General features: G+C 44.8%; 1 protein-coding gene across 1 annotated transcript in view; it reads left to right on the plus strand.

Moving 5' to 3' along the window:
* kdm6ba (lysine (K)-specific demethylase 6B, a) overlaps nucleotides 1–27,181 on the plus strand; it is a 68,521-nt gene that overhangs the window by 35,160 nt on the left and 6,180 nt on the right. The window contains exons 3-13 of the mRNA XM_020620489.1: nucleotides 19,894–19,970; nucleotides 20,362–20,483; nucleotides 20,827–20,950; nucleotides 21,128–21,223; nucleotides 21,384–21,690; nucleotides 21,806–21,883; nucleotides 22,114–22,287; nucleotides 22,731–23,291; nucleotides 23,490–24,382; nucleotides 24,841–24,918; nucleotides 25,092–26,963. Coding sequence (XP_020476145.1) covers nucleotides 19,894–19,970; nucleotides 20,362–20,483; nucleotides 20,827–20,950; nucleotides 21,128–21,223; nucleotides 21,384–21,690; nucleotides 21,806–21,883; nucleotides 22,114–22,287; nucleotides 22,731–23,291; nucleotides 23,490–24,382; nucleotides 24,841–24,918; nucleotides 25,092–26,963 — 4,382 coding nt within the window. The remainder of the gene's footprint in view (nucleotides 1–19,893; nucleotides 19,971–20,361; nucleotides 20,484–20,826; nucleotides 20,951–21,127; nucleotides 21,224–21,383; nucleotides 21,691–21,805; nucleotides 21,884–22,113; nucleotides 22,288–22,730; nucleotides 23,292–23,489; nucleotides 24,383–24,840; nucleotides 24,919–25,091; nucleotides 26,964–27,181) is intronic.

Consider the following 27,181-nt stretch of genomic DNA (forward strand, 5'->3'; position numbering starts at 1 on the left):
GTTACACCCTCCCCCTCATTCCCTGCCCACAATCTTCATAGAGAGCAGAGTCAAGTGACTATGTCAAAGCTTGTGACATTTACTCAGTGTGTCATGAAAGAATCTATTCCACCTTTGCAACAGTTCAGCCTCCAACACACACTTGCCCTCCTGTGTTTTTTAAAGTAGCCCTACTCAAAATGCACCCACATTCTCTCTCACCCACCTTCATTACCACACACAGTAGGTCCACCTTTACAGTGTGACCAGCTGTGGCCCTTAGGGGGGGTGTGATCTTTGACCTAGAGTTCAAAGGTTGGGAGCTTTAACCACCAGGCTGCAAGATCAGTGAAGGCTGAGCCAGCTATCTGCCTTGTGTTGACACAACTGTCACACAGACATGCACACAGATTATGCTAGGGATGTTGCAAAGGTTCTTTGTATGCATGTCGCAATACAAAAACATCAATAAGATATCCTAACAGAACATAAGTCAATATATGTTGTTGTTCTTGACATAAACAAACCAGTGCTGAAAAGAGGAATAAAGTACAAGTATTACACAGCTAGTCATACATTGTCACTGAATTTTTAATTGTATTGTGATTAAATTGAGTCATACACACCATATTGTGCATCGAACTGGATCCAGAAAACATAGTCCCATCCCTAATGTTCAGTAGAGAAACATGGATGAAGCAGTGTGTGGGTGTGTTTTATATCACAGCCCTGTACAGTATGTAGAATGCTTGAGCAAGAGAAAGAAATACAGGAGATATACAAGAGTAAGAAAGGAAGGATGAGAGGAATGAAAGGGCGAGAGGGTTGGCCTACAGATTGTGAAAGGAGGAGAAAGATGACAAGTGGATGGGTTATATGTGTAGTGTGAAGATGATGACGAGAGGTGATGATATACAGGTTGTGACTAGTGACAGCCACAATCATGAAACTGTTTAAAGGGCATATTCTGTGTGTGAGTGCGTCTGTGAGAGTATGTGTGGGTTCATTTGTGTGTAATCATGCCTACTTTAATGTTGGAGTACATCACAGGTGCTGTGTGTTCTCAGGATGGACATGGAGGAGTGTGTTTTTATGAGTGTGTGTTAGGGTAGGAGACGTATACCAGAGTGCCACCTGTTCTCAGTCATGTGGCCCGGCGCTGACACTATGAGTCAGAGAACAGACGGCACACGAGGATCACACACACACACAGTTGGCCACAGCACTGGTCCAGGCCCTCCTGTGCATTTTGGCTGACACACAGACACCGTGGTTTCATACACCACACCATATTACGTACTGTATCAGTAACATCATGGCCACAGTCAACAAATGTCAAGTGTGCATGATGAAACAAGCAAAGGGAATATAAAAGAACTCTGGTTGTCCTTGTGATCTCAACTAGAATTTTGATGAATTGTCAGAAGTGTTTGACCTAGCTGTCACAAGGTGGAAATAGAATTGCTTCTTCTCATTCCCAACACACATCACTGTAGTCCAATATTAAGCTGCAGATTTATGGATAAAGTCGATTGTTGTGACCAAGCTCAATTTTGATGGATAGAAAAGGGTACACTTTACTTAATGTTGGCTTCAGCCCACAGTGACTTTTTGTGTAATGCAACAGAATCCAGTTGTGTCCAGCTCCTGACTGCTGCTGCTGCTGTTTGACCTCTAGACTGACCTTTGTTCCTCCATATTGTGGTTTCAGGAGGTAGGAGGTGTCATGGTGGCCTGCTGAAAAAGACAGACTAAATTACCCATGATCACTAGGTATCACTAGGTAAGACTTTGATTTAGCTCCTCTGCTTTCATCCCACGCTGTTTCTGTCTTACTGACTTGTTTCATCCACAAATACACACCTCTGTGCCTACACATATACATAATGCTGTACTGCAAATTGTATGTTTTTAATATAACAAACGATTTAATACTTTTCATGTGGTTTTTCAATTGTTTTGTTCACCTAATATATTTGAAAATAAGTATTTAATATCAGGTAAGTACATTATGGAGGTAAATATTGTACAATGTGTTCACACACACACTGTTGTACAGTATGTAGGTTAAAATGATAGAGGAGTCAAGTAGCATGTCAAAAGAGTGAATAAGACAGGAGTAGGAGTAAAGCACAATGAGTATCTTATGTACACATGGATTCTTTAGTTAAGCAGGTAGTGAGTTGTGAAATAGTGGGTGTGAGTGGACTGCCTCTTTATAGTCTCCCACACACTCCAAAGAGTTGTGGACAGCCTCTTTCACCTTTTTCCTCTTCAAAGCCCCATTAGAAGAAGAAAAAGGGTAAATGATTTGTTTGCTCTTTCTGCCAGCAACAAATCTTCAAGCAATACCCCAAAGCCCCTTTTGGCCAGGCACCCCTGCCCAGGAATTTGCCTGCTGTTTCATATTTAAGTGTCATGTCTGAACAAAGCGTAGCTCACTAAGTGTTACCGGCAATTTTATGTTGTTGGTCCTAGTTAAATAGCTGGTTACGTTCTAACCGGCTACATGTCTGAATTGCAATGGTCAAATTGCATAAGACATACTTTCACACAACGTTTTCTCTGATCGACCACCGCTGCACGCACTTCTTTCTTGGTGGTTGTGGATTTAGGACCGGCAGTGACATTTGGGCACAAATATAAAAAGAACGTAACAACAGTAACTTATAAAAGGTTTGTTTTGAACTGGTACAGAGAAGACACAGTTTAGCAGCGTGAGAATAAAAAATGGCTGGAAACTGGTCCCACACTGAAGTCAGAACTGGTCATCTGTGCAGAGCAGAAATTTACTAACAAGATAAAATGTAATCGTGCTTTGTACTTGGCTCGCATGATGTTGGATATTGTGTAAATGCTGTGGCTGTACCCAGCTAGGTCCTGTTTGAACAAAGCCTTGCTGGCAACTCTGTGTGAATGCTAAAAAGGCAACTGCTACATGGCTACATGTGACCTGCAAATTCATGGCTACCATGTCTGAAAAGGGGCTCAAGAGTGTGGTGTGTGTGTGGTAGAGTTTTCTATTAACTTACACAAAGTAATAGATGCCAAAATCATCCATCTGTCATCTTAGATATATCTGTTGCTGCCAAAATAAGAGCCAAAGCAAATAGACAAATAATGGATCCTTAATTATCAGAGAGTTGATCATAAACAATTTGATTTTCAGGTACTTGTTTTAGAGTAAGCAAAAAGCCAAAAAATTCACTGGTTCAAGATTCTCACATAAGAATATTGTCCTTGGGTCTCATGATAGTAAGAACAAAACAAGCAGTGTGAAGAATGTAACACCTCTGAGAAAACTGTGATGGGTGTAATTCATTATTCTGACATTTTATAGACCAAACAGTAAATCAAGGAAATTATCATCAGGCAATCAATAATGAAAATAAGCATTAGGCACATCCCTAATTATAATATTGCATGTAGATTCTGAAATTTTAAGAATTAAACATGATCAGATTCATTAATCCCAGTTTAATTTTGCAGGCATCAGTGTTCAACACAGCCAGTGCACACAAAGCAACAGAGTTCAACCAATGTTGGCATTTACACTAATACTACCTGATAGATTTCCACACTAACCTCCACAACAACTCTAAGTAGTTATGGACATGGTTACAGTACTGTTGAAAGCAGTTTAGTGATTTTATATTATATTGAATGTAAGTTTCACCAGTCTTTCACACACAGTTGCCAGCCATGGTCCACTTCATTCTAGATGAGTCACCATTTAACTTCTGGGCTGCTGCAGACTTGTTTTCATGGCACAGAATGGATACTGCTTGTTTAAATTTGGCATAGTCCGTGCTAACGTATTAGCTTGTTGCACCATGGACACATGGATGATTTTGGTGTCTCAAAAATGCAAGTCTTCCTCTAAGAGTCAGCTGAACTTTTTAAGCTCATCTAAGGTGGATTTACTTTTCATGATGTATAACTTTATTATAGTGAGAATATTAAGCAGGACTGGAGTGCTTAAGCTACAGTTAGGATTAGCTGGTTCTTTTGAGTAAGTATAGAGAAATCTGTGTTCCCTGTCGGCCTGTCTCTCCTTGAATAAGGGCCCTAATTATCCTGGCTGCAGCACTCCATTCAGCTGGCTACTGCTATACAGTATGTGGGTGTGCTAAGCCAGTCTGTCTGTCTGACTGCCTGTGTGACTGTCTCCTTGCGGTGTGACTGTGTGTCAGTACGTGCGTGGAGGTGATTATTATCGTGTCTGTCGGTCTCTGTGTACCCAAAAGGCTGACTCACGGTGTGCCACATGTACACACACACACAAACACACACAGTCCCACACACAAGCCTACATATCAGAGGCTGAGAATGAGAAGTACCATTTGTACCAGGGAGAGATTCTCCTACGACTGCAGAGCGCATGCATACTGATGGTGGTCTATTTGTTAAATGGCAGTATGTGGCTAGTATGACAGGAATATCATATATACTGTGTGTGTGTGTGTGTATCTATAATATGTATATGTATATAGGGAACATAAAGCCAAAGAAGGTTTTGTACTGTCTGAGAGACACAGGGACACCTCAGATGATTTTTGTCCTGTTGTTGAGACAAATATATATATATATGCATGCAAAGATGCCCCTGAGACAATCCAGCACATAACAGCAGGGTGCAAGATGCTAGCAGGCAGGGCATACATGGAACGCGATAACCAAGTGGCTAGCATAGTGTACAGAAGCATCTGTGAGTACAGGCTGTAAGTCCCAAAGTCAAAATGGGATGCACCTCCAAAGGTGATTGAGAATGATCAAGCTAAGATCCTGTGAGACTTCCAGATACAAACTCACAGACTGGTAATGGCCAATCAACCGGACATAGTAGTGGTGGACAAACAGAAGAAGAAGGCCGTAGTGATAGATGTAGGAGTCCCAAGCGATAGCAACATCAGGAAGAAGGAACTCGAGAAATACCAAGGGCTGAAAGAAGAACTAGAAAAGATGTGGAAGGTGAAGGCAAAAGTGGTCCCCATGGTAATAGGAACATTGGGGGCTGTGACCCCCAAACTGGGAGAGTGGCTCCAGCAGTTCAGATCAGATATAATTTCCCACTCGCCCCCCACTTCGGGACAGTCTTTTATTCCTTCCTTCACGCTCGGGTCCTCTACCAGAGTGTGTGTAGGGGTAATCCAAAGTTTGAAACAGAGATTCCCAAATTGTTTTCACTTTACTAATGGTCTCCCACCACACTCTTGTAGTGCAGTTGCACACACTGGCACATATAAAGCAGGCAAAGTCACACACTTGAGACAGCGGACTCTCTCTCTCAACACACCTAATGGAAAGGTGTGGTGTGAATTCACACACTGGGAGCAATATGAGAATACAATATGGCTGCAGCAAACTGAAATTACTTTCTTCATACACACCAGCATGAGCAATATTTGCATGAATAGTGCAATCAGTCTGTTTTAGTGCAGCAGAGACCAGTGCAGAAATAGAATGGGCAATATACACAGTGAGAAGCAGAAAATATATTGTTTCAATATAGAATGCACTAACATATAACTCTGTGTTGGATAATTATGGACTGTAGTAATTTAGGATGTACTAGCTTTAAGATGATGCATATAAGAAAGTCTGAGCTGAATCAGTGTATTACAAATATACGTAGATTATTATTGCAGGTTTTTAGAGTACTGTCATTACATCACCTAAATAGTTACTGTAACATGTACTATGTACTGACATACTATAGCATTGTCAGCCCTTAGCAAACAAAAACAAACCATCCATAAATGAATACAGTGCCTCCCAGTGTCCCCCAGTCTGCTGCATCCCTCTTCTTTCTCAACACAAAACACATCATTGAACACTTGACAATAGACTTCAGATCCACCCTGGTGGTACATATTACACACGCCATGCACTCACTGCATCAGGGATTTGAATCTAGCATACACAAAACCCCTCTTGTCACTCTTCCCTGCGTACTAAAGGTTATTTCAAAATATACTGCAAGTATATGAGAGAACACATGGAGAGGCTGATATGTATGAAGCCAGAGATAAGTTACATAACGTGTGTGTGTGTGCATGTGTGAATGAATGTTGTGACCATAAATAAATTGTGTGTGCCAGTTTTGTGTGTATCATTATGTCATTGTCTCGGCATCATCCATGACACACTCCCATCCTCCCTGTGGTGGCTTAAAAAAAAGCGAGGGAGAGATGCATACTGCTGGTTGTACCAGTGTGGCTCTTTGGCATCGTTACAGGGTACAGGATGGTTACATTGGTGAGAAAAGGCTGGAACAAATGTTTCCGGCCTTAGGGTGACCCAGTAGTGTTTTTCAAAGCCTTGTTTACTTCCTCTGAACACACAGCATATACAGCAATTCTTGTACTTCTGTGTGTACAGTCATGTCCATGTCCCTCATGAGACAGTAACAAGAAATTGATTGGCCTCATAAGTCAGGTTTTATTTGTAGGCTGAGCTTGCAAAACCTTATAAACATTATACAAGGTTTCCAAACCTGTAGCCTTTCTGCAAAAGTTGACATTTTTATATCCATATGAGCTGTGCAGCTCTGCAAAAGGAACTCTGGGGGGTGGGACAATCCACCGGTCATCTGTGGGTGGGTGTGTTTACTGTGTACATTTTCAGTAGTGAAATCCATCAATTTCATCCCATATTATTAATTGATCAGCTCTCTGATGACTCCCATCTTTCTCTGAAAGTGAGATTTTTATTTACAAATTGTGACTGTGTCAGATTATCTGGAGAAATTCTTGATGTCTGACATCCTTGATGGCAAAGCTCACTGTACAAACCATTCAGGTGGATGTCTTTTTACAAGTTGACTGAGAAGTGTAAAATGGGTATGTCTGAGCAAAGGTCTAAATTGAAGTACAGTACCTGTAAGGTGGTAAGTAGCCATCTTATCAGTGGTTTAAGCTATAACTAATGCTGTCATTAGTGATGAATAAATCATTTACCAGTGCTGTGTGAATCACTTATGAGACCACTTTATGAGACCAACCTTTGGGTCTCCAGGCACATTTGTGTAGTGTCCCTCTGACAGGTGCACTGCCTGGAAGAGGTTGCAAAGGATCTGGACCAAATTCGATTTATTAACAGCTTATTATGCATGTATTAATGTTGTAAGTGATCTGTAAATAATTTCCAAATTATTTAATTTTAAAAAGCCATATATTAAGGTGCCTGTTTCCAGGTATATATATTTCTAAAATATCAGGGAAAATGTAAATTAAAACATAGTGAATGTGTTTGTGTCTTCTAACAGAGCTTGGTCAATGATAGGTTTACATACATTTTTCAAAATGATTAAATGTCTGTTTCAGCAGTGCAGATCTGTGTATAATCCATGTACAGTAGGTGATGCTGTAAACCCTATACATAACAGGTAGTAGGTTTCCTTTACAGTGTAACCTAAGCTGCATTGACCCATACAACGATAAGAATCAACAGTGTAGATTATAACTCCTACATAAGATGATTTTAGGGTGTTGTGTTATCGTGGCGCACAAAACATCTGATCATTACACTGTGTGTAAAGGGATGCTACTCTTCCTTATCCAAAAATAGACGGCCACATAAATATGTTCCAGGCTGTTCACCGAGTCTAACAGCCGGTCACGAGTCAGCCTAAACCCTGCAGTGAAATCAGAACGACAGAGGAATAAAACCCTGAGGAGTATGCAAGAGGAGCAGCTCCGGTACCGGTAGTCGGACTCGTGCCAGTTTGAGCTGTCAGGGAATTCCGGGGCCGTGGGGTGACGTCACGTGTAAGCGTGCGCCTGTTTCGCTGTGCGTGTGTGCGTGGCTCTGTCCCTTTAAAACGGAGCTCAAGCGCAATACGATCCCTGCCCGGCAGCTTGTGTGTGTGAAGGCACTGGGGGAAAGAGCTCGACGCGGAGAGGTACACAGAGACCCGGGTATCGCTGCACGACAAAGGCGGCCATCTATCGGAATAAAAACCAGAACCTAGAGGAGAACCGGCCTTCCCCGGACAGAGGAGAGGCTCTCCGGCTGTTAACCGGCTAGAGTTTCAAGGGCGCTTCGAGAGGAAACGACGGAGACCGATAAGGATTATCGTGCTGTAGCTGTCCTCCGCTCAGCCGGCTGGTCGGGAATTGCTCTGCAGACTCAGAGCTCCAAACTTACGGATAAAAGACTAAAGACGACCGGTGGAGCTGAAGGAACCGGACACGATCCTCTTTTTGGAAATAATTTTATTTCTGGAGCGTCTGTTTGAAATACTTGCCTGAACGGTGAGTAGTGAGAGTGAACCCGGGGCATTTAAAAGTCTAGTCGAGTTTGTTTTGGTTGTAATCATCCAAGTTAGTGGCGTGACAGTTTAGTGTGTTCGATACCTTTAGATACAATGTGGCTGTAGATCAGTGACACACCGTGTTGCCATTCAGGGCAACAATGAGTGAATTATCGTAATTGATTAAAGCGGAGCCCTTGATCGTCTATAATCGATGAGGTGGGGGAATTTGGCTGTGTGTGTTTTTTTTTTTTAACCACAGGTGATGACTTAATCCCACGCGCGTCTCAGTTCAGTGAACTGTTTTCCTCATGTCAACTGACTGATCATCTTTACCAGACATGTTTAATCACTCACTTCATTTCTGTTGGTTTGCTTTGATGGTTCATCGGGTTCTGTAGTAAATGCCCCAAAATAAACCGCCAGCCTTTCTGGTTTTATCCCCGGGAAAATGACCAGAGTTTGTTTGTGTAGATAGTCTTAATAAATATTAAAGTGGTGTACATGATCTAATCCTCACATTGCCGTGGGGCTCCAGGGGACCTAGTTCGGTCATTGTTGCCCTGAAAACTCATGATCATGGCATGGCCAGAGAGGGAAGGAGAGAAAAGTGCCTGTGTAAGGAGATCTCACGCCATTGTGAGTGTGTGTGTGTGTGTGTGGGTGGGTGGGAGTGGGTAGCTAGGCTGGAGCAGGAGTGGGGGGTGGGCAGGATCACTGAGGTCGGCAGCCGTATAAAGTGAATGGATCGCTGCCACCCCCATCACCCCCAGTCAATCCGTATACACACAAAGAGCAGGATTGAAAGGAAGTGATTTGCATCGCTTCTCTTTGTTGTTATGGGGGTAGGGGGTGTCGGAGGGTAATCAGTACACTAAATTCTGACCACATATAGTGTGGTAGGCTATTGTTTGGTCAACGTGATCTGTTACCGAATGATCCCCTTCACAGCGCGCACCAGTCCAGGATGGTCAGCTGACAGACAGTCAAACACATCTGTATCTTGAGCCCACAGAAGTCAGCTGGTTTGTTTATGGCCAGTGCCTGCACCTTGACACACCCAGCTGACATCCATACCTTTGTTTTTGACCCGTGTACCCCCACCCCACCCCCCATGTGCGCGCTTTGGACAGTTTGACCCGAGTTTACGGACTGCTATTAGTAAAACATCACAACAATGGACGTTAGACCAAGATAAAGAGGGGGCGTGGTGATGTCTTGTTGTAGTATAATTAATAGTTGTTGACATTGGTGGCTGTTATTGCGCCGCTTATAGACGTCCAACGTTATCCAGTTTTCACTGGTCATCTTTTTTTTTTGGGGGGGGCACTTTTTGTCACTTTATTGCCTGCAATAAACGAGCCCAGATTAGGAAAAGCGAAGTGTGCTGGCATGGGGTCGCCAAGAAAGCTTTTGAAGTTTCACTGGCGATCAATCAGATCGATTGGCATGGAGATCAGCAGCGCGTTTGATATCGGAGGTTGTAAAAAGTTAGCGCTCCACGCACCGTGTCGGCCGGCTGTGTGCTGCCTCAGCTCTCCACCCGCCCCCGTTGGTCCCCTGTGTGTGTCTGTGTGTGAATGAACAATCGCCGCCCATTTACTATGAGTGATGACGAACGTGGAGGAATATTAAAGTGATACACACGCGCGTTAGGACGGAGAGAGTGAGATGACGGCGGAGAAAGGCCGTAAGCTCTACAGCTGTGATTGAGTCACCCAACTTGAGTAAGCAGAAGAGGAGTATGCGTGTGTGTGTGCGTGTGTGTGTGAGAGAATAGTTTCCCAGTCCCACCCACCATGTACTATATGTAGTTTTGATGGGGGGGTGCTGGATACAGTGCAATTTAAGGACAACTTTGACCTAGTTATGATTCTTTTGTGTATAGCTGGCCTGGGAAATGAGTCAGGAGGCTGGCTGTTAAAGCACATACTCATCTAACAGGACTTCGAAAGTTAATGTTGATGAAAGAGGATATTTGGTATGCGTCTTGTAGCAGTTCCTCAGATATTAGGGGGTTCTGCCCCTCGACTACTTGACACTACCTGTCACTGCAAAATATAATCCTGTGTGTGTGTTTCAAAGGGAAGCAATTGAGGAAGTGATTAACATCATTATGAAACATTTGTACGTGACACCACACTTTCCAGTAAAGGGTGTCACTTCTTCTCCAGAGACCAACACGAAACGTGCAAGAGAGAGAATGAGAGAGTTGCAGGACAACATCTGCCCTGCCAACCGTTTGTCAAACACTCCCCACACATCCCCAGCAGTTCATGCATTAAAGCACAACTTCTGCTCTGTGTTAGCTGGCACTGTTGGTTGGAAACCAGCTGAGGAATTTCCCATCATGCTGTGTCAGTAAAAATGCTGAACATTTAAAGGTGTGCCATCGTAGCTGTTCCATTTCCTCTCCATTTAGTTGCTGTAGAATTTATAGTACAGTACTAACTGGACTTATAGTATTACAACAGGACTTAGTGATGACTAACTGCCCTCAATATTGCAGTAAAATAACTGAGTTTGTTTAGGCTCCTGTGGTGTATTTGGGGAGGGGCGGCAAAACCCCGTTAACCGAGTGTGGAATTCCTCTGTGAAGTGAGAGGCTGCCCGCTGTGGAGTCTCAAGTGGGGCCAGGGCCCACAAAACAGAACATAGGGCCGACTTCTGTAGGGGCCGTCTACATGGAATGGGTGACTGTTGGGTTTTTTAGCTATGCTGGGTAGCGCACAATGGTGAATGACAGAAAAAGGGGTGGGGAAAAAGTGCCACAAGTAAAATATAACAATGGGGAACTGTGTCATTGCAGCAGAATAAGATTCAAATGAAGTTAAATTACAAAAAGCAATAAAACAGCACAATAATAGTATTAAAACATGAAGGTTCCTCATAATAAACCTTTTTACACATTTATATGCTTTTTAGATTTGAATATTATGGTATAAAAAAGCAGTGTTTACATTCATCACTAGCATCTTTGGATGAAGCTACTTATTTCTCATTAGTTTCTAAGGACCAGCAGGTCTCCACCATACTGCCAAACAACTGTGAGGTTCACACATCCATAACTATAAATATTGGTTATACAGTGCCTTGCGAAAGTATTCGGCCCCCTTGAACTTTGCGACCTTTTGCCACATTTCAGGCTTCAAACATAAAGATATAAAACTGTAATTTTTTGTGAAGAATCAACAACAAGTGGGACACAATCATGAAGTGGAACAAAATTTATTGGATATTTCAAACTTTTTTAACAAATAAAAAAACTGAAAAATTGGGCATGCAAAATTATTCAGCCCCCTTAAGTTAATACTTGGTAGCGCCACCTTTTGCTGCGATTACAGCTGTAAGTCGCTTGGGGTATGTCTCTATCAGTTTTGCACATCGAGAGACTGAAATTTTTGCCCATGCCTCCTTGCAAAACAGCTCGAGCTCAGTGAGATTGGATGGAGAGCGTTTGTGAACAGCAGTTGTCAGTTCTTTCCACAGATTCTCGATTGGATTCAGGTCTGGACTTTGACTTGGCCATTCTAACACCTGGATATGTTTAGTTGTGAACCATTCCATTGTAGATTTTGCTTTATGTTTTGGATCATTGTCTTGTTGGAAGACAAAGCTCCGTCCCAGTCTCAGGTCTTTTGCAGACTCCATCAGGTTTCCTTCCAGAATGGTCCTGTATTTGGCTCCATCCATCTTCCCATCAATTTTAACCATCTTCCCGGTCCCTGCTGAAGAAAAGCAGGCCCAAACCATGATGCTGCCACCACCATGTTTGACAGTGGGGATGGTGTGTTCAGGGCGATGAGCTGTGTTGCTTTTACGCCAAACATAACATTTTGCATTGTTGCCAAAAAGTTCGATTTTGGTTTCATCTGACCAGAGCACCTTCTTCCACATGTTTGGTGCGTCTCCCAGGGACAGGGAAGATGGTTCAAATTGATGGGAAGATGGATGGAGCCAAATACAGGACCATTCTGGAAGGAAACCTGATGGAGTCTGCAAAAGACCTGAGACTGGGACGGAGATTTGTCTTCCAACAACACAATGGTCCAAAACATAAAGCAAAATCTACAATGGAATGGTTCACAAATAAACATATCCAGGTGTTAGAATGGCCAAGTCAATGTCCAGACCTGAATCCAATCGAGAATCTGTGGAAAGAACTGAAAACTGCTGTTCACAAATGCTCTCCATCCAACCTCACTGAGCTCGAGCTGTTTTGCAAGGAGGCATGGGCAAAAATTTCAGTCTCTCGATGTGCAAAACTGATAGAGACATACCCCAAGCGATTTACAGCTGTAATCGCAGCAAAAGGTGGCGCTACAACGTATTAACTTAAGGGGGTTGAATAATTTTGCACGCCCAATTTTTCAGTTTTTTATTTGTTAAAAAAGTTTGACATATCCAATAAATTTCGTTCCACTTCATGATTGTGTCCCACTTGTTGTTGATTCTTCGCAAAAAATTACAGTTTTATATCTTTATGTTTGAAGCCTGAAATGTGGCAAAAGGTCGCAAAGTTCAAGGGGGCCGAATACTTTCGCAAGGCACTGTACATGCAGCTGTGGTCTTACTCCAGGTTCTGTAAACTGGGTTTTACACCTGAGAACAGTGGAGAGAAACAGATCTGTGTAATTCAGTCCAGATTTTGAGAAGTGAAGTAACTTCAGGCTTTCACAGAAGCGGGCATCAATGGAAGTGTAGCCTCGGGCCAAGCAGATAAGCTAATATACAACTGGGTAGCATTTTAAATAGAGAATAACCAATGGTATAGAGAAAAGAAGAACATATCAAGATATAATCCATCCTGAGTGAATAATACAGAAAAGGTGGGGTTTACTTTCTACTTTGTGTTTACTTAGTCTGTATAGCCAAGTGAGAGCAAAGGCAGTTTTCCCTCTGAGCTCAGTTCCTGTCTGTTATCTTTGGCTCCTCGCCACTTGTGATGATGCCACAATGCAGGTGGGGGTGTCTGAACCTACACACTGTGTGTGTGACTCATGCACAAAATTGCACACACACTCACACTTTGGAAAGAATGTTCTTCCTTCCTTTTTTTTGCCTCCCATCACCTCCTAGAACTACCTTCACCCGCCTCAACCACATGGGCAGAACAAATGATAACTCAGCTAGCAAGTAGGCTGTGTGCAACATGGGCGATTAAGTGAGGCTAAAAAACAAAACTAACAATCAACATCGGTGGTATTTGAGGAATCTATAAACAGGCCTTGGATGTTCTCTGGACTGAATGGAAAAAATGGCGCTGCCGTCATAACAAAGTCTCTCAGCCTGCGTCAGCCTGGTCTGACAAAGTCAAAATCATGTGTGTGTAATTACACCCCTGTACAACACTGCACCGGCCATCTGCACGCACACTGTCATTAACTGAGGCATGTAGGATGGACACACATGTCCATGTTGGGTTTTCTCTGTTATTCCTACACACAAGCTGCTAATGAGACATAATTTTTTGAGTCCAGGGAGGAAGAGGATGGTGGGTTAGGTCGACTTGCCCTGTAAACATGTTGATCAGTAAAGACCTCTCATAAACCTTCTTATGAAATTATGTCTGTCTCTGCCTCTCTAGCTTAGTTTAATAACTGTTGGTGAAGACGCAACTGGTTCCCCTGGCAACTGCTACCAAGGGAGCGGAGTCTCTCGTCTTGTTTAGTGCATTTTGAGCTAGTTTGGGGGGGGGTGCATGTGTGTGGATGTGGAATAGATGCACCTGGACAGAGACGGCAGTATGAGGGAGGGGGATTTTGCTGTTTTTCCTATGAAAAGAGGCAATAACGTTCTATTTTGTCGTGAGCTATTCTTAGATTTGTTATTGACAACAATCACTGAGACACAGAAAGAAAAGTTTGGGGGCTTTTGAGGTTGCTCAAGTGTGGAAATGGAGAGTGATGACGATCAAGGCATTGTCAGCTGATAATGAGACGCCAACAGCCTCTCAGATTTTCAGTTTGTTCAGATTTATATGCCGTTTTGTTTCCAGCCAAGTGTTGAGTCATTCTCTCTTTCTGTCTCTCACACACAGCTTGATTCAGACAGGAACATGCACAAAAATATAGCAGTTTGAGAAATCCAGACGGTTTCACTGTAACACAGAGTTTCTGTGAGAATGAGGCAGACAGCGCCAGTGACTGGGAGGAGGAGTTCTTCAGCACACACACATACACACTCGCTGTGCCATCATGTGTTTGTCACTCACTGTTACCAGAAACTAAAAAGGGCAAACAAGGCTTTTCACTTAAACCCAGGCTCGGAGCCAGGGAAATGACTTTTCAAGTCAGTCGACTGTCTTGTTTTTGTTGATGAGGTTGGTGTGAGTCATGAGTTAACACACACACACACACACATACTGTTCACACAAGATGGCTGTTTCTGAGGTGTATTTTAGGAACAATGAGTGAAACGGCTGGGATTTTGAATTGACTCTTCTTTCACAGCTCCAAAGATTCATTTTAGTCGCATCATGTAGTCACGGTTCTTTTTTCTTTTTTTTTAATAAATACAGTCAAAAGGCTTTTTCAGACACTAAAACACATACACTTCATATCTGTTCAACAGGAAGTTTTAGCCTTGAAGCCTCTTTCTTTCTGTCCCACACACCCCCCCTCAGGGAGGCCTGCTTCCTGTGGCTGTGACGACAGCTTCCTCCATGTTCCTCTTCTCTTTAATGTCATACACACACACATTTGTGTCTGATCTGTCTCTGTGTGTAGAGATGTAAGAGATGCACTCCACTAACACAGTTGTGTGTTGTCAGTAACAGCCCAGATGTCAGGGTGGTGAGTGGTGAAGGGGCCTCTCACACACCCCCACTCTACCCTACATTGTTTAGTTTCTTTTTCCACAAACAGATGAAAATGTAGGCCAACCGTTTCTCATCACTGTGTCACTGAGGGTCCAGAAATCAGTTTTCTCCACTTCTTGTTAAAAGCTTTGCAGCTAAAGAAAATTTTGAGAGTAAAAAAAAAAACAAAAAACCCACACGATGTGACAAGCCGAGTCACTGACAGGCTGCCTCCAACAGCCAAAACAAAACTGCATCTAGCTGGCAGTCGCTGCTAATTTGAAACTTCTTGCTGTCTTTCAGAATCTACCGAATGTTGACATGAGAGGCCATGTCAACCCAGCAGGGGTTACATGTGAGGATTCTGGATATTCCTCACTCCTGTGCTTTACGGCCTCTCTGTGTCATGGTCTGAATGTGGAGCAGATGTGAGGGAGCGTACAAATAAGCCAGGAGGAGACAAAGTAAGACAAATAAGAGCTTTTAGCTGGCCAGTCTGCTGGGTAGAAGGCCTGAGTGTAACCGGGTGAAGGGTTAGGCCAGCAGTCTGTCCTCTGGATGGAGGGTGGTGGTGTGGAGATGGATGCCAACAGGAGATAATGTTCCATTAGGGAGGTCAGATGCTTCTGTGTTTGTGTGCAGGAGCAATGTTGGCTTGCGGTGTCCTAGGCTGACCTGCACTCTCTTCTGTGTGTTGACAGGCTTTTCTGATTTGTTTTGTATGTGTTATAGGATGTGGATGTGATGAAGGCCACATCATTATCTTTGAACAGCCTGCACAGGAGTTTGTACATGCACAACAAACACACATGCAGGAAAGCAGGGGTAGACAGATGCAGGGGCTGGCTGTTCTGTGTGTGTGTGTGTGTGTGTGTGTGTGTGTTTGTGTGTGTGTGTGTGTGTGTGTGTGAGAGAGAGAGAGAGAGAAATGCATGGTGTTTCCTCATGAACATGATCTTTATCTGGGACTGATTATGTAATGGCCAAATGGAGTAGAGAGGGTGAGGGAGGACAGAGCGAGACTGAGAAACTTGCTGCTGCCAGAGCATTTCCCTCACGTTATTTTCTGTTATCTCCCACTTCTCTCAGCCTTATCTACTCCTTTCTTATCAGACAGGCTTTACAGTGGCTTTACTAGGGCAGTAACACACTCCAGCTGCTTGCCATTACCCCCTCACGCTCTTCATTTTCATCAGTGAAACTCCTCTTTCATTGTTCATGTGCTCACTCAGCACTAAGCTGCCTTCTTATCCATCTGTTTATTGCTCTTTCCCATGGCAACATCAACATTACTGCTGCAGACAGTCAAGACTCCAGCTCAGGAAAGAAGTTAGATTTTTACACTTTCACATATATATTTTTGCAGTGTTTGCCCTCACTGACTCCCATCCCCTCTCTCTCCAGTCTGTTTCCTCTCAGTGTGGTAGTTTGGCTGGGGACCAGCACAGGCCAGTTGTTAGGGAAGGGTGAGGGGGAATAAATTAAAGCTACTGCACCAAGAGAGATGTCATCTCAACATCTTTTCTTCAACCATTTGTTCCCCCCAGCTCATGCTAGTAATAAGCAAGCTTCCCTCTGCACAGCCACTAACTTGTGACTTTGGTTTGCGTGTCATGTGATGTTGCTGTGGGTTTATTTATTCTGTGTGCATGTTTCTTTGTTTGACACCACAGAGGACTCAACAAAGCGCCTCTATTTTCTTTCTAGCTTCTTGCTTGGTGGTTGACAACGGTTTGCAGGGCATTGTCTGCCTGCCAATGCTCTTGCTTGGCCCCGCCCCCCAACTGATAGCTGGTGTTAAGTAACTATGACAGCGAGGGTGTTGACAGGAACAGCTCTGTGATGTCTGGTATTGATGGGGAGGGGGCAATGTACTGTGGGGGAATTTTTGATGTAACAGAGAATGAATTGCGTCATCTGCTTGGTAAGAACTATTAAATATATCATCTGTATATATAAAGTAGTATGAAAGTAGAAGAGATACTTAAATCACTTTCACTTAACCTTGTTTCATTTATTGTACTCAGCAATATAAACGAACTTTTAACCGCAGCGTGCAGCTTGTTGTGGTTACACTGAGGTAAAAGTGAAGGCAGAGTAATCGCACATAGCCACTGAAGCTTAGTATTTAAGTCTGACTCAGAGTTTAACTTTTTGGATTGCTCTCTACCCAGCTACCTGAAGTTTGCACTAAAGTGATCAGCAGGTTGTTTGACATCTTTGCCGCATCATTTCTCGTGAACTTGCGGTTTGGCCATTTGATTCTCCCTCGGTTGTGAAACTCCCCTGCATCACATCCTGTTTGTTTGTCTAAACACACACACACACACACATGTGCGATCCGACTGCATAGGAAGCAGAAATGACATCACAAAGTCCAAGAAATTCCCGCTGTTGTCACATCTGCAGCGAAGTAGAAACACCCCCGGTCACCTGACTGTAAGTGGTGTCCCAGGAGGGCGGAGTTTAGGGTGAGCGATTCAGGGTAAGCCCTCTTCTAGTGCACTGAGTCATCGGGGGAGTTCCCAAAAAATGAGAGGGCTAATGCTCATACACAGATACACACTCACTGTTTTCACCTCCCATATACTGAAGTCGAACTCTCACTGCTATAACTACATTTCATCACTTGGGTATCATCTGATAGAACCTGAGCCAGTGTGTAACGCCGTCTGCCGTCTGTGTACACTATCTGGCTTCAGAGGACTGAGTTTCTCACGCTGTGTTGGTGGAGTGGCTGGGAGCAATGTAAGAGACAGAACAGCAATTGGAATAGATGCTGTTTGGTTACTACAGACATAAAACCACACCCTCTGGAAGAGTGTTAATTACAATCTCACCACGGTGTCCCTGTTTGCCCTCACATGTCACAGCTGGGTCTCCTGCTAGATTTCTTTTTATATTGCTTTTTCCTAACTTTTCTAATTTCAGCCTCTCATTCTGTCTCATTGTTTCCCTACTCTTTTATTAGTTTTCTGTTTCTCCAGTGTTACACGTTCACATGTGATTTTGACTTGGCCTGCATAGCTCTTCCTGTTAGTGAGATCAGCCTTGTTTTGTGTGTCTGCTCGCTCGTTAAGCTGCACATTCTCACCACTGTGTCTGTGTGAGAAGAACAAGAGCCCCCTCGCTTCCATTGTGTTGGCGTCCCCGCTGACTTATCCATTCACATCTGAGCCAGCGTCAGTTTTCCACACTGCTCTGAAACCAGGCGTCATCTCGGAAGTCGGGTAGTGACGATTCGCTGTCAAAGTCAGAAGAGAAGCAGCAGGACATATTGAAAGACCACATTCACCACTGAATTATATGTTTGAGATTTTAAGTTGGTGACAGTTTTGATCAAAACCACAAATACCCATGTAACATAGCTTCATGCTGTTTTTAATGACACAAATGTTTTTGTCTTCTCTGTCTTTCAGGGTTGAGGAGACCCCAGAGAAATGATTGGCAGCTGAAGTTGAGACTTAACACAACTGTGAATCAATAACTTGGTGCTACCCTAACAGGTATGCTCAGCATGACATTGTGTTTGTATTAGTCAGTCTTAGAGCACGTTGAGTGCAGTCTTGACAGTTAACGCCAGCCTATCTCCACATAGCAGCAGTGCCTGGTGGATGATGATCCCTGTGAGACAGAAGGGAAGCAATACAGAGGGCAGCGTGTGTGTGTGTGTGTCACTGTCAGGCACCCCTTGTGACAAGCTACAAGTGTAGAGTGATTGAAATATCCTCTGCTCGGCTTTAAATAGAGGCAGAGATCCAGAGTTGGTGGGAGGAAGAGAGGAAGAGAGGAGGAACTGGTGGGTGGATGGACTGCATATGACCAGGACTAATTTAGGAACAGTGGTGGAAGGGTGCTGTGCTGAGCAAGAGAAGTGAATCATAACCTACGTGTGCATGTCTAATACCCTTCCCAAAATACATTACACATTACTTTGTGTGATTTACTTTACCACATAAAGCGATCATTACATTTCTTGTACATCTGGAGCTGCAGTTCACTGAACAAAGATGGACAGGTATCTAATGTCTTGTCATCATTCAAAAGAGTATGTGAGGATAATGAGGAATAAAGATGAAAAGTAATCGCCAGGATAATTCAGCTTCAGGCTGATATTTGATGAAAAGGACACAATGAAGATTTTTATCTGTTAAAGCTTCAGTACAGCAGAAGCAGGTGTTTTAACAGCAATGGTGAGTTAATAGGTGTAAACACACCCCTCTCAGGCTGGTTCAGGTATCTCTTCTGTTGTCTTTTTTGAATTGAGGTACTTTAAAACATGGATGAGTTTGTATCCCGACACCTTCTGTCTTTTGTGTTGTTTGTGTGTCCAGGGTTTCAGAAAGCAGCGAGGGAGGGAGTTCTCTCCCAGCTTCTTTTATGTTTCCCCCTCAACCTTTTGTCTTTGTGTCGTCTCAGTGTGTATGTGTGTGAGAAGGTGCGTGGGCGTTTTCATGGCATCGTTCCTATTTGCTGCTCCGCTCCACCTCCCTCCATCCCTTCTCTGTTCTCCATCTTTTCTCCTTAATCTATCCTTCCATCCTGTTCAGACCGTCTGTCACTGCTGCCCCCCTCTCCATCACGCCCGCTGTAATGAGATTAAACAGTGTATCCACTGGGCACGTACATGGACACACACTTTATACACACACCCTTCAGTGCACTGTAGCACACACATAATCATCCACATAAAAGAGAGCGCACTATTCTCTGTACCATGCACTAAATCTACACGAGACTGACACAACCATGCTCCTTGCACACTTGGCATTGCTTCAAGCACCACACACACACACACACACACTTGGCATGTGACCAAGGCCTCTCACTCTTAGTCTTTCCCTCTGTCTCTTGTTATCAGGAGGCCCATGGTAGGGATTACAGTAACCCCAGGCCTGTCCTCATAGGTGAGCTCCCCACTGAGCCATCTAGGTCTTGGTAATAATCCTGCTCTGCACTGGCTGTCTTAATGGCGCCTTTTACAGGCTGACTGGTGCATTGCAGCCAGCCACAGACAAAGTCATCAGAATTTAGGACGTAATAAGATTACAAGATTCTACATTTCTTCTGGAAGCATCCCAACTATAACAGAACCAAAGATAGCTTGAAATGTGAGAATCAGGTGGGCATTAAGCAACAGAGTTGTAGTCAGTTTACAGACACAGCCCTGCCCAAATTGTACATACGCTCTCCCCTCTCCAACTCGCACACATACATGCCCCAACTAGCCTATATAATAACGAGTTATTGACTTTTCATTGTGTCTTTGTCTCACTTGTTCTCACAGTGGTCCTGCTGTTCCCCTCTCTCTCTCTCTCTCCCTCCCCAGCTGTTTGGCTTTTGGGTTCTTGGTGCTGAAAACAGAAGAGTCGGACAGTACAGATATTCACAGTGTTGGAGTGCGGCCCTCTCTGTGCTGCAGTGGAGGGCTTCACAGACACAGCTCGTCTAGTAAGTACAAGCACTCTGAATGCACTCCAGCATAGCAGTCTAGCAGTAATTACATTACTGAATCTGGTTAGATCCCTATAATTTTAATGGGCTGACTGGTAATTCTAGTCAAGTCAATTTTTAAAGTGTGTCTAACCGTCATGGAGTTTTCCTGCATAATGAGAGGTCTGCTTCAAATCTGTGTGCTATAAATATTAAAACACGTGATTTTTTTTTTGTTTGTAAAAATATTTCATAATCATAATAAGTAGAATTTAACACTCTACAATCTAAATGTGTTTATCTGTATGTCTGTTTATGTGTCTGTGCATTAATGATATGACTGTATTACTAACACCCACAGGCTGGATGCATCACGCAGTAGAGCAGTTTGGCGGGCGTGGCACACGGGATTCCTTCCCTCTGGATGGACTCAACCGGGGACCATGGGCTCCCGTGGGCGGCCGCGCCTGGCAGCCACCTGCCAGGTCTGTAGCCATGACAACACATGCACACAAACCTCTTTACTTTAAATCACAGTCGAATACAGTTGAATCTGTAATTTGAACTTCAAAGTTGTGCTTTTCAGCTGAATTGAACTTGTATCTCAAATGGACTTAACAATTGTGATGTACAAACTGTGTGCTGTCTCTGTCCCTCATCAGGTGTTCGCCTGGAATCAGCCAACACCAGCTTCTTCCCCATCTACCTCCTGGTCCTATGGGCGGACTGAGCCATCCCAGTAAATTCTTTAGTAATGGGTAAGTCATGCACAAAATTATTAATGGCAGACCTAAATTTGGAAGGCAGAATGTTCCTCATTTTATAAAAGATGACATTATTAAGCAAGCATTTTGTGTCATTTAGATTTGTTTCATTTTGTTGTCATGGGCTTTAACCCTGTTTTACTGGGCTGTCCAGGGCCATGCGAGGAGGTGAGAAGCTTGACCTCCCACAGCCAATGTTACCAGGCCTGCAAAGGGAGCAGCAGAGACCTCATCATCTTCTTCACCCTCACCCTCACCCTCATCCTCATCCTCCACCTCCCCACAGAACATGGGAGCAACTAGGCCAGCTGTATGAATCCCACCTCCCCCCTCAAGGACATGCCGTTGTGCCCCTAGCCAGTGAGCACTCACTCCGTCTCCATAGTGGAGGCTATGCAGGCAATGGCAGACCTCCCCCCAACCCACATCTCCCCCCCAGCAGGCCCAACCATCTGCTCAAGGTGAGGATGTTACAAATGACTCCAAAGAAAACCTATGTATCAGAGTTAGAACAGTTTTTCATATGTAAAAAAGACTCTGTTCAAGCTTCTGTGTTGCCTATGCTGTCTGCTTTAGTTTGGGGGTCCTCAGGAGCAGCATGTTCCCCGGGGTCCACCATTACTGGGAGATGAGATGTGGGCTCAGGTGCACCAGGTAGGAGCTCCCTAATTGGCTATGATAAAGTTTCATCATCCATATAGATGCAGAACAATCCCTATTCTTGCTGTCATTTTTACTGCAGCCAGACAGTGACAATAGCATTGACTGGACTGAGTTTTGTCTGAATATCTTAGCAAGGGAATGCTTCTGAACAAACACTGTGGTAGTTACTGTAGTTGTCTTCATCTAGCACAGCACTGATCTTGTCGTTTTTCTGTTCACAGCAGAGGGGATACCCAGGGAAGATGCTAGGGAGTCAACTGAAGAGGCCAGGCCCTCCACTGGGAGAACACTCTGTTATCCAGCACACTCCTCTGCCATCCCAGCACCCATCCTCGCGCCTTCCCACTGCCGAGGACTGTCCCAGTCCCAGCAAGAGGAAGAGGAGTTCAGATCAGGTATCAGACAGGAACAAATGCATTTCTTCCGTTGATACCATAACATCCAAAATCAATGGCAATTTTTAACCTCAGAACTTGATTCTCTCTAGTTTGTCATTCTTGCTGATCAGATCTTTGATTATTAAATATTGTCATGCCCCACTCCCGGTACAGGTATCCCATTCTGTGCTACAACGTTGCCCTGGCCAATCACTATTGTCTCAACAACAGTCATCAGTCCACCACCTCCCTGTAAAACCTGCTTTCTGGAACCCCCTTCACAAGGAAAACAGCACTCCCTGGCAGCCCCACAAGAACCCACCATCACAGGAGTTCCAGGTCTGAACAGTAGGAACATATTAGATATCCGGACCTCAGAGTGAATTTTTTGTTTTGCTATAAATCACACCAAGACCCCTCTGTTACCCGATTGCTTTTTTTTCTATGGTTTAATTGTTTAGGAAACCAACAAACGAGAAATGGGCAGCTACACCCGAAGGTTCTCTCCTGCCGCTTCCTCCCCTTCAACCCTCTCCCCTACATCAACCTCATCACCGGGAAGCTACAAACAGGGCTGTGCTCCTCAGCTACAGAAAGACACATTCCAACCTCAAGCTGTAAACCATCAATCCCCTCACTCCTCATACCCCAGCTCTAAAGTGAGGCTAGCCCCACCCTGCCAGGCCATGGAGCCTCATGGTCCTCACAACCAGAGAGGCCCTCTCATTGGGGGCCAAGGTGGCAGCCAAGCTACCTCTCACACGGCATCTACTCCAACAAGGGGGGACAGAGATCGACCCCTACATGCTCAGTCATCACCAGCAAACCCTCCTGCAACCAGCAACAGCAGCAGCAGTGTGCCTTACAGCCACTTCCAGCCTCATCCAGGGCTGGGGCACCAGGGTCCCCCCCATCCTCCTCCTCCTCTTGCCAGCAGCAGCATCACCTCAGTACCTCAGCAACAGCAAAATGGGCCCCGTGAGGCCTGGAGATACCAGAGCAAGCCCAGCAGTCACTCCCTGGTTAGTATAAGTCACTGATGCAGAAGCTTATTTGTACCATATCTGTAGTTTATTCTTCAGCAGTTATGACAGTCAGCAGACATTTTCATTCTTCATTCATACTAACTGAACATGCTTACATTTAACTGTTTACCAAAATATGTTGTTGAGACAGGGATCATTAATTGATCAAACATTTTTGTGTATGTTTTTCTCTAGGAGTCAGGCACCTACAGGCCTCCAGGACTGCTACCTCAGCACCAGCAGAGCCACAATCAGATGGTGGATAGTCGGGTTCCCTCCCAGCAGCACCATCGTGTCAGCCCTCCACTGCCCCCATCCAGCTCCACCCGAACACCTGTCATTACCCCAAATGTTCCCATATCCCATGGCTCCTTCTCTGTCACCAGCTACAGCAACAGCAGTCATGGCATAATCATGGCTGGTGTCCCCACAGCCACCACATCGCCTCCTGCTGGCTACTCTGTGAACAGTGAGGGCAGAAACAACTGGCAAAGAAAACGAGATTCAGTACCCCAAACATCCACCACCGGTGGCAGTAGCCCCACCCCTCAGCTGGATGCTGGGCTGCAGCCAGGTTGTGAGAGAGGTCAAGGTCCCACTGCAAACCAGCCTCACCAACAGGGGCCAGCCAGACCACAGCCCAGCAAATCCCAGCCCATGAAGGGGAAGACATCATACTATGCTCAAGCTGAACTAGAGCAGCCTCCTACATTTTCCTCATCTTCTTTGTTCTCAGGGCTCCAGAGGGCAGGTGGCAGAGTAATTACAAACAGAGTTTCAGATCCACTTCTTCACCCACCTTCTCATTCCACTGTCAACTCTGCCCCTCAGCCGTCCAGTCCTCATAAGCCAGACACTGCGTCAACACAGGCGCATTCTCAGTCCAAGCTCCATCTTGCAACTTCTGTCCCCCAGTCCATTGAAGAGGCACTAGACAAGCTTGATGCTGAGCTAGAAGGACACATGCAAGCTGAGGAAAGGAGGAAAAGGGATAGAGAGGAGCAAGAGAGAAAAATAAGAGATGAGGAGAGACTAAAGAAAGAATGGGAGATGAGACAAAAGCAGGATGAGGAGAGGAAGAGGAAAGAGCTGGAAAAGGAGGAGGAGAGAAGGAGGAGAGAACTAGAGAGACAGGAGGAGGAGAGAAGGAGGCGAGAATTGGAGAGACAGGAGCAAGAGAAAAAGAGGAGGGAAGCGGAGAGACTGGACAAGGAGAGGAAAAAGCAAGAATGGGAGAAAAAGGAACAAGAAAGGAAAAGGAGGGAGTGGGAGATACAAGAGGAGGAGAGAAAGAAGAGAGAGGCAGAGCGGCAGAATAGAAAGAACAGAGAACTGGAGAGGCAGGAAGAAGAAAAGAGAAAACAACGAGAGCAAGAGAGGAAAGAGGAAGAGAAAAAGAGAATGCAGCAGAAGAAGGAGGAGGAAGGATGCAGTGCAAAAGGCAAAGAGCAGACTGCTATTGAAAATCTGGAGCGACTGCTCTCTGTTGACACCTCTCCAACGGCCCCACCTGCTCGCCTCACTTCTGCTACTGCACCTTCTTCAGGTCCACCACCCCCCAGTTCCCAGGCTTCACCCCCTTACCCCTGGCTAAGCCGCGGTGGCATACTCCCCTGTCCAGCAGGTCAGACACCCACTAGCACTACGCCTCCAGAAAGGCTGCGGCCACCTCCTCTCACGCCTCAGACTGACTATGCCAGAGAAAAGCAGAGGCAGAGGGATATGTGGAGCAACAATGGCGGAACGACATTCAGTCCCTCATCAACACACAGTCAACACACCTCAGGGATGAACCAGCCAGTATACCCCAGCAAGCCTCCGACAATGCAAGCTGCACCCAACCAATCCAAAGACTCAGCTATATCAGGCTTTTCCCAGGGAAGACCCACCACCACCACCTTTATCTTCTGCATCAAGCACCACAGGGGGAATTTTCAATAAGCAACCAATAGGAAGTGGTTTGGAAAAAGCCAGCAGCTGTGGCACTGACTCTGACAGTGCACAGTTTGAGGAGGAGCCCTCTGAGCTGTCCACATTGCTCCCTGATGGTCTGGCTAACATTATGGCCATGCTGGATGAGTCTATCAAAAAAGAAGAGGAGATGTATAACAGTGAGAAGTGTGGGTCCACAGGTCTCCTTGACAACTTTTCTCCTGTCCAGCCTATCAAGAGCTACCTGTGCGCCCCAGATCTCATTCCAGCAACAAAGCATCAGCCCAACCAGGAAGATTTAGGTTCTAATCTCCATGCAAGCCCTCCTGTGCTCAGTCGCCAAGGCTCTCTGGCATCCCCATGCAGCCGTACATCTTCTCTGAACGAGGAGGATGAGGATTACCTTAAACCTTCTCCAAATGTTCCTAAACGGTCCATGGACATGACAATGGGAGTAGCAAACACCAATTACCGCCACAGTGACCTGGCCAAACTTTATGGCCTCCCTGAACAGAGTAAAAGTGAGGCTGATGAGGACGATGATGAAGAGGATTCTGAGACCCCATCTTGTTCTCCACCGCCCCAAAGACCTCACCTCCACCAAACAGGTGTAAACAGCATGTTCAAGTCCTTGGCGACCGTCCTAGAGAGCCAAAAGTATGCGTACCGAGGTGGGCCTTTTGGGAGACCCCCTCCATCAGCACTGGTTGGGGTCAAATATTCTTCTTCACTGTCGCTGGGCCCTGATATCTGCCGCCAGCAACAAAGTGATTCTCCAACATCAGATTCGGTCAATCCACCATTCAGTCCAGCTGTCCCACCTCTAAAGTCCTCTCCTCCTCTTCTGCTCGAAGACAAGACACTGAAGATAGAGGATGCAGATGACTGGAGGGATGATGAAGAAATGATGGACTCCATCAAAAAGGAGAGCATTCCTACCATAAAGCCTATTAAGGTGGTCAAGGAGGAGCAACAGTTGACGACCATCTCAGAGTCATCTCTGGCAGAGTTGGGCAAGAGCTGTGAGGTCATGCTCAGTCGACAGTCACTTTCTAACAAGAACTCCCTTGATAAACCCAGTGGTCATGGCAAACTGGAGGACGGACACAAATCTGAGAAAGTGAGGGAACACAGAGATAAAGACCGAAACAGGGATAAAGAGAAGAAGAGAAAGCACGGCCACAGCCACAGTAGCAGCAGGAAGCATGACGACAGGAAAGAAAAGAAGAGGCACAGAGAAAAGAGAGAGGAGATGGCCTTTTCCTCTTCTTTATCATCTTCCACCCATACCAGCTCTAGCCACAAGCGGCACAAGGACAGTAAGATCCACAAGGAGAAGAAGAATCGCAGAATTCTTGGTGATCTTAACCTCCAGGGCAAAGAGGGGTCTCAGAAAAATTTGAGTCATTATGACACAGATAAAAAGAAGCGCAAAGAATCGTCAGGTGCTAGCTCCACCAATGAAGGGAATCCTGCAGAATGGACCTCAATGACTTCTGGAGAAAAATCCACTGATCATAAAAAAGGCTCTGAATCTGGTTCTTCATTAGGTTCCACAGACTTTTTGAAACTGAAGGCGCTGTCAGACGGACCACCCAAGGAGCTGAAGATTCGCCTGATTAAAGTGGAGAGCGGGGACAGGGAGACCTTCATTGCCTCTGAGGTGGAGGAGAAGAGAATCCCACTGGAAGAAATCAGCATTAAGAACACTGCCAGTGAAATCATCAAGTCATGCAAGTAAGTCAGCTGTAGAGGAAGGCTTTTCTAAAATGTGTTTATTGTTAAAGTTCACTAGGTTTCTTTATTTGGATATCTTAGGGATTTAGGAATTGTATAAACTGGCAAATTGGAATGAGGTTTGAGTTATTTATTTTTGTCAAATAAAGTAAAATGACCCACCAGGTAACTCGAGAGCATTGTCCTGTTTGCATTTGTCAACATGTTCTCTTTGTCCT

This window comes from Monopterus albus, unplaced genomic scaffold (assembly GCF_001952655.1).
Source record: "Monopterus albus unplaced genomic scaffold, M_albus_1.0 scaffold238.1, whole genome shotgun sequence".
Lineage (NCBI taxonomy): Eukaryota > Metazoa > Chordata > Actinopteri > Synbranchiformes > Synbranchidae > Monopterus > Monopterus albus.